Raw genomic sequence first — 8,488 nt, 5'->3', positions numbered from 1 at the left:
CTGGTGGCACCTGGGATCAGCAGAAGATGCAACAGGAAGTCGAGGAACCAGACACAAGATCCAGCTCCAGCAGAAGGTGAAGGGCCAAAGAGAACTAGACTGCTTATCTCTCGGTCATACAAAAAAAGGCTGTGACACCAAGGAGGTGTCCTCAGGCTGTGATGCGAGTGACAGTAGTGCTCTGTCCCTACCCTTGCCCAGGAGCGTCTAGTTGACATAATCCCTCACCATCACACGAGGTCACTGGAATTTTCACATTTCATCATGGCCACCCTAAGTGAACAGGTTTCAGCAGCGCTTCCAGACTAAGACGAGGCTACAAAGAAGAACAGGCTGTTCACTTCAGATGAATTAGCCACTAGAAATCTTAGGAATATTATCAACCATTGTCAGTTACTGAAAACCTCATGAAGAGCAACAGAACATTATCAGAGATAAGTGCCGGGAGCGAAGTCCCTCAGGTCAGACAGCACTCAGTATGACGGAGGAAGAGCTGTCTTCTCAAACTAGAGTCCACCACAGTGATGTGGCAGGAGTCAAGCCTTCGTGAATAGAGCCTTTGGGCCCTTCATTTACTGATGGGACATGACCTAAAAGAAGAAGCAGTTGAAAATATCTATGAATAATCAGAAATTGGAATGTGCAAAGTATGAATCTAGGAAACTGACAGATCTCAAAATGAAATGGAACACATAAAGATCGGGTACTCCAGGCACTCGGGAGCTGAAATGGGCTGACATTGACCATTGTGGATCAGAAAATCGTATGGATTGCTATGCTGGGAATGACCGATTCAAGAGGAATGGTGTCCCATTCATCGTCAAAAAGGAATTTCAAAATCTGAAATCCCCACCCCGCGTTTGTCAGTTTGTGGTCCTGTGGTGGTCTGTATGTTGCTGTGATTCAATGGTAGGCTGCGTTCTCTAGAGAAGTCAAACCTACCTGTGATGCTTATATGAGTTATATATAGAAAGAAAGTGATATCAAGAAATGGCTTGCACAGTTGAGAAATAGATAAGTCCAGTTGGTTCAACCAAAGCTTCTCCTGACTCATGGAAGCTGGTGGGCAGGAAGCAGGACAATGCTGCTTAAAGTACAATGCTGACTGTAACAGGATAACAGCTATATGCATACAAGGAAAACCAGTCAATGTAACTATTATGCAAGTTTTTTAATAACCACTAAAGCTAGTGATTCAAGAATTGGAGAATTTTGCCCACATCTTTAGTCTGAAATTGATCAAACGTGTGTTCAAGATGCGTCGCTGACTATTGGTGATTGGAATGGGGAAATGGGAACCAAAGATGAAGGTGCCATACTTGGAAAATATGACCTTGGTGATAAACATGAAGCTAGAGATAGCATACTAGGATTTTCAAGACCAACGACTTCTTCATCACTAATGCTTTTCTTCCCAACATAAACGACAGCTATACACGTGGACTTCTCCAAACAGAAATCAAACTTACTGCTTCTGTGGGAAGAGAGGATGGAGAAGGTCAATATCGGTGGCCAAAATCAGGCTAAGAGCTGACTGTGGAACGGGGTATATGTAAGTTCAGGTTGAAGTTGAGTAAAATTAAAACAACTACAAAATGAGAGCCATTGTTTGACCTTCAGCATATCCCACCTGAATCTCAAGAACAGATTTGACCCATTGACCACTCGCAACAGAAGCCCTGCTGAGCCCTGGGATGACATCAAGAACATTACATATGAAGAAAGTAAAGGGGAGGCTTGTGGGTCCTTCCTGTCCAGTAGTTCTCTTGTGATGAGAGTCGCGGCCCCACCAACATAGGCAAGTGCCAACGTCTTCATACCACCAGGAAGCTCCTCAGTCACTGAAGAAAGCAGAAATGGCTAGGGAAACAGTACGAAAAAAGCCTGTTTGGTCACAGCTCTGAAAGCCAACCTCTTTGGAGCACTTCCTGTTCAAAAGGAATTGAGTTGGACAAAGTGGAGGTTGAAGCCAAACAGCCAAATCCTGCCATTAGAAAGTGTGTCCGGTGCAGCTGACTAAGAATGGCAAGGAAACCACAGCCTTCCAGCCCAACGATGGCTGCTTGAATTTTATTGAGGAGAACGATGAAGTTCTGGTGGCTAGATTTGCTGCCAGTGACATTCCTGGAGTCTGCTTTCCAGTTGTCAAAGTAGCCCGTGTGTCGCTTTGGGCCTTCTACAAAAGCAAGAAGGAAAGGCCAAGCTCATAAGTTGATGGTGAACATGTGGTGAAAATTTCTCTTTGCCAGAAAAAAATTAAGTAAGTAAAAGGTCATTAAAAAGACAGGAGAAAAAGAAAAGATCCAAACCTAGGTCAGAAAGGACTCTGAACTTGCTCTTAATCACAGCGTAGCTCAGACAAATGAAAGAAATGATGACGCCAACAAGCTGAACAGGACATCTCAAAGGACAGCTCAAGAAGACAAAGTGTAAAGTATTATAAGGAAATGTGGAAAAACCTAGAGTTGGAAAACCATAAAGGAAGTACATGGTCAACATGTCAAACGGATAGAACCAAATAAAAAATGGAAGCCTCGAGTTGCCATCTTGAATGACTCTATAGACAGAATATTGAATGATGCGTGAAGCATCAAAAGAAGACAGAATACAGAGTCACTGTACCAAAAAGAACTAGTCGACATTCAAGGAGTAGCCAGTGGTACCGAGGGAGGAAGGCCAAGCTGTACTGAAGGCAGCAGCCAAAAACACAGCTCCAGGAATTGATGGAATACCAACTGGAATGTTCCAACAAGCTGCTGAAGCACTCACTCATCTACACCAAGAAATGTGGAAGACAGCTACCTGGCTGACTGACTGGAAGAGATCCCTATTTGCATTATTCCAAAGAAAGATGACCCACCAGAAAGCTCAAACTAGAGAACAGAATCATTGATACCACATGCCAGTAAAACGTTACTGAGGATCATCCAACAATAGTTGCAGTAGTACATTGACAGGAAGCTGTGATAGATTCAGGTCTGATTCAGAAGAAGATGTAGAGAAAAGGATATCGTTGCTGATATCAGATGAATCTTGGCTGAAAGCAGGGAATACCAGAAAGGTGTTATTTATGTTTTATTGACTACACAAAGACATTCAGTAGTGTGGACCACAACAAGCTATGGATGGCTTTGAGAAGAATGGGAATTCCAGAACACTTCATTGTGTTCATGCAGAAACCTGTACATGGAGCAAGATGCAGTTGTGCAAATAGTACAAGGGAATACTGCATGGCTTATCATCAAGAAAGGAGTGTGTCAGGGTGGCATCCTCTCACCATACTTGTTCAATCCACACACTACGCAAATAATCAGAGAAGCGGGATTATATGAAGAAGAATTCGGTTTCAGGATTGCAGGGAGACTTGTTAACAACCTTCAATATACAGATGACCCAGCCTTGCATCCTGAAAGTGAGGAAGACTTTAAGCACTTGCTAATGAAGTTCAAGGTTTATAGCCTTTGATATGGATCACAACTCAATGTACAGAAAACCAAAATCCTCACAAATGGACCAATAGGTACCATCCTGATAAGTGGAGAAAAGTCTGACATTGTCAGGGATTTCATCTTATCCACAATCAGCGCTCGTGGAAGCAGCGGTGAAGAGGTCAGCGGATGCATTGCATTCGATGGATCTGCTGCACAAGACTTCGTTAAAGCTTAGGAAAGCAAGGATGACATGTTGAAGAGTAAAGCACGCCTGACCCAAGCCAAGGTATTTTTAATCACATCACATGCATGTGAAATTTGGACATTGAATAAAGAAGGCCCAAGAAAAATCAATTCACTTGAATTGTGGTGCAAGCAAAGAATATTGAAAGTCCCACAGACTGCCATAATCACAACCAGATCTGCCTGGAAGAAAGACACCCAGAATGCTTCTTGGACACAAGAATGGTGAGACTTTTCCTCCCCTACTTCGGACATGTCCTGGGGAGAGGCCAGTCCCTGGAGAATGACATCAGGCTTGGTACAGTAGAAGGACAGCAAAAAGAGGCAGCTCTTTAACAAGATGGATCGACACAGTCACAGCAACAACGAGCTCAAACATAAGAACAGCTGTGAGAATGGAGCAGAACCAGGAGTGCTGTGTTCTGTTGTGCATCGGGTCTCTATGAGTCGGAACTGAAACAGCGCCTAAGAGCAACTGACACCCAGAAATCCAAACCCAACCCGGTGCCCTTGTGCCTATATTCTGACGCATAGAGACTCATAACCACTTAGATAGGGCTGAGGACAACTGGCCCAAATGGTTTCCACGACTGCACATCTTTACGGAAGCGGACAATCCCATCTTTGTCCTGGAACTGGCTGGGGGGTTCAAACCAAGTGATGGGTACTGGTCAACTTCTTGGATCACTGCACCACCAGGGGTTCTTCTAATACTCATAACAGCCAAACCAAACCCACTCCATCGAGGCATTTCTGACTCATAATGATCCCGCAGCTCAGAGAAAAACTGTGCCCTGGGTCGCCAGGACTGCAGATCATGAAGGGAACAGACAGCCTTGCGTTCCTTCAGGGAGCAACTGGGGGTGCGGTTGAGCTGCCAACCTTAAGCAGCTGAGTGCTTAACCCCCTGTGCAACTAGGTCTCCTTTAGTATCTCCGTGTGGTTGCCATTCCATTTTATTAATTGAGCAGCCAAAGAGTGGATGGATTCGAGCTCTTTCTGTCAGATTTAATCATATTTTGATCCTTTTCCCGAAGCGGTTGTTCCCCCTGCACTTCTGTCATAATTCCTTCCACCACACAGAAGCAAGTCTGATCCATTCCCCTTTTTCTTTTGTACAAATGAGTTCCCCAGCTAGTTTATTATACAAAGCAGGCTTGTCTTCTCATCCAAAAAATCGTATGTACATATGCAATCTCTATTTTTCTGCCCATTTTCAATGTACAATTGAAATTCCATATTAATTACCACCTTTTAAATTCTGTCATTGACATCATTTGCATTCACTTAAAGATGTAAATAGTAATGGGATCTGAATGTACTTATTAGAACTTGCAATTTCTGTAACCAGACAGGTGTCCAATAAACGAGTGACACAACGCGGAAGTTCTTAATTAACAGTGGAATCATAGCAATCCACAAGTTAACTAGAGTGTTTATTTATTGTTTTATTTTCATTTATAGACTTGAATCATGTTACTCGCCTTGTATTAAAGAACCGGAAAGAAAAAGGAAAGAACTCTTTTCAGTGGCTCCAGATCAGCCAAATCATGAGAAGGAATTGAACAAGGTATGGAAGTCAGTGAGCGCCGTTCGTCCAGGTAGATGGCGAGTCTGAATACATATTCTTAAAAGGAAATTCCAAACCGAACCCGCTGCCAGCCAGCCAGTCCATTCCAATGAATGCCTAGGGTCGCCGAGACTGTCAATCTTCCAGGGGGCAGGCAGCCTCATCGTTCTCCCTCAGAATGGCTGGTGGGTTTGAACGGGTGACCTTGCAATTAGTTGCCTGGCACTAAACCCACAGCCCCACCAAGACTCTTTTAAAATATTTCCTCTCATCCTCTTTTATTTCTTTTCATAGTTTTTCCTAAGATAATAACTCAGCAAGCTCTTCATTCGAATGTTCTTCTGTGCGATACTATGAAAAACACAAACCGGGTTAGGCTGTTAACCACATGGTCAGTGGTTCAAACCCACCAGCTCTGCCGTTCCTCCCTAAAGACGTTGCAGACTTGGAAACCCTATTTAGGGTCACTGTGAGTCAAAGTGAACTTGATGGCAATGAGTATCATGTTTGTTTGTTTGTTTGTTTAAGTCATCAAGGGGTCTGCTCAGATTTGGAAGGCCCACAGCCCCGTGAGAAGTGGTTTCTAGCAAGGTGGTTGACAGCATAGGCATATTTGGTACTTAAGCTTGGGGAAGTTGCTATGCAAACAGCTTCAGATCCTCATTTTCAATACCTCCGATGGTTATGATGCGGAGTAAATGGGCTATGAATAGCTCTTTACCTACCTGCCAGAGCAGTTCACAGGCTGCAACGAATCCTAACGTGTGCACTGAATCATCTTGTGAGTTGGTCACTAATACGATGCCCTTTTACATGTAAGAAAAGTAAGGCATAGAGAAGTTCAGTAACTCTCCCTGCATCGCAGAGGGAAGTGTTAGAGGTGAGCCTGGAACCCAGGCAGTCTAGCACTAGAATTCACACACCAAGCCAAACTCACTGCCACCGAGTCCACTCACTGCCACCAACTCACAGCAACCCCGTAGGACAGAGGAGAACTGCACTCTCGTTCTGTGGAGACTAAATATTTACTGGGGCAGACAGCCTCACCTTTCTCCCTCAGAGTGGCTGCTGGGTTTGAGCTGCTGACCTTTGGGCACAACACCTAACCCACAGTGCCACCAGGGCTCCCAGAATCCCTACTCATTCTCTAAACTAAGATCCTTAATGCTGAGGCATAGAAAGTGCTCCGTACTGCACCTTGCTCAGAGAAAGAAGCATCTAGCCAGCGCTGGCTGCCATTGTTGATCATACCCATGTTTCTTCTTTGAGCACCTGGTGTGTTGAGCACTGTGCTTTGGAAGATGAGGAGGAAGACATGGGCAATGTTCCTGAAGAGCCTGTGGGTCTCTCTTCATATATATCTATTCTCTTTTCTCCCCGTAAAACCCAGCAATGACTCCCCCACCCACCCCATGAATTTATCATGGATTGTATCTACCTTTCTTACCTTCGGATTAAAGGATCAGAATATTCAATGCCGCATAATCAGAACACATGTCACAAGTTTTCAAACAAAACAAAAACTGGGCATGCTTTGACTTGTGATCTGGTGTGGTGCCCAGCCCCGTCCCTGGCCCGAGGAAGTGAAAGCATGAAGGCTAGGTTCTCTCAGAATTGTGTTGGATCAGGCATTGAGCTGTTGTAGAAATCCAGCAAACATCGATACTGAAGATGTAGTAGGACTGGAGCTATTCTGGTCATTGCTGTAGGAGAGACAGTGATCCGATCTCCCAAAGAAGAACTGCCAAGGACCTATCGCTGGTTGTGTGTGGAAAAGATGGGCCGAGGCAATGATTATATCCTTCACCTTTGAACACTTGATATCGTATACCAGGAAACTGATGTCACTGATATTTAAAAATATAACTTTAAAATATGGTTCTTTCCTGCCATCCCAAGGGAATGCATTATGACAAAAGATGAAATAAAGCGACCTGAGTCCCATAGAACTAGATGGGGTAATAAGACTCCGAGAACATACAGAGTCTACTGTTTTGCATAGTTTCACTATGGAAGGGGGGACTCTGAGGCAGAAATCTCCTTGTAGGTTCTTGGAGACCACTAGATTGTGCAAGGCTGTACAGAAAAATGAATTGTATATAAACAGCTATAGCTTCCAAGAAGTGTTTGTGGGAACGTATTTTCATGCTATCGTAATAAAAGCAATAAGAGTCATGGATTATGAATCACGCAAGTGATTTGACTTCTGTTCTCTTTTTTCCAGTATAAAGCTATTTTCAGTAATTCATTTTGTAATAAAATAGGCATTTTTAATAAAGCCAAAAGTCGTTTGGAGCGCAGATAAATTAATCTCATTTAGAAGTTTTGCAGTAAAGCATGCTGCTTTAATAGTGAGATGTTGTAAAAATAACAAAGTTTACTCCTCTTTCATAAAAGGATAGATTTGGTTTTTTATACTTTGAAAAGTTCCATTTGAAGAGGAACCTGTTAAGCGATATCACTGTCAGTGACCTGCTGGAAGTTAAGTGTAGACAGGGTGCTTGGATCTCATGATGGCTTTCCTTCAGTTGGGACACGCGTTTTTCTCATATGGATGGATTCTTTTTCTTCCTCTTTCCTCCTTCCTTCCTTCCTCCTTCTTCCCTTCCTTCCTTCCTCCTCCTTCCTCCCTTCCTTTAGTTTTGATGCAACTATACACAGCAGAATCTACACTATTCAGTAATTTATTTATGTACAATTAATAATGTTAGTAATACTCTTCATGTATCTCGAACATATTCATAGCACATAATCCTGTAAATCCAGTAGTCTGGGAGAAACTCTAATAAGCAAATAACCCTTGAGCATCACCAAATACATAATAAGGGAAGAAAGCACTGGAGACAGATGGATAGATTATAAAACCAAAACCCTAACTCACTGCCACCATGTCAATTGCTGCTTGTAGCGGCCCTATAGGACAGAGTAGAGCTGTCCCTGTGGGTTTCCAAAGCTGTCAATCTTTATGGAGAAAGTCTTCTTTGCTTATAGGAGAGTTAAAATACTGTCCTAAAGGTTGGAATATTTGGCTCCAGGAGGCTCCTTGTCTCCTCCTTTGCTCTCAGCGCCGGTCACTTTCCTGCTCTGTCTTTATTATTTCATCTGTGAAATGCTGGGGTTTGACCAGGTGATTCCTAAGGTAAGGTGACCAGATTTAAAGCAGGACACCATTGACCAGGGGGGTGGAGGGACGGTTCTTGATTAAAAATGTGGTCTATATGGACCAAATAGACCATTCCCTAGC

At 43.4% G+C, this 8,488-nt stretch overlaps 1 protein-coding gene and 1 pseudogene across 1 annotated transcript in view; both read left to right on the top strand.

Moving 5' to 3' along the window:
* The window catches only part of DEUP1 (deuterosome assembly protein 1), a 112,580-nt gene that overhangs the window by 70,315 nt on the left and 33,777 nt on the right, over positions 1-8,488 (top strand). The window contains exon 8 of the mRNA XM_004708961.2: positions 5,139-5,244. Coding sequence (XP_004709018.1) covers positions 5,139-5,244 — 106 coding nt within the window. The remainder of the gene's footprint in view (positions 1-5,138; positions 5,245-8,488) is intronic.
* Positions 1,284-2,210, top strand: LOC105979162 (annotated as a pseudogene).

The sequence above is a fragment of the Echinops telfairi genome, unplaced genomic scaffold (genome assembly GCF_000313985.2).
Source record: "Echinops telfairi isolate 266 unplaced genomic scaffold, ASM31398v2 ScPeMD7_1713;HRSCAF=2227, whole genome shotgun sequence".
NCBI lineage: Eukaryota > Metazoa > Chordata > Mammalia > Afrosoricida > Tenrecidae > Echinops > Echinops telfairi.
The sequence above is the reverse complement of the archived record's forward strand: the minus strand, read 5'-3'. Positions and strand labels throughout refer to the sequence as shown.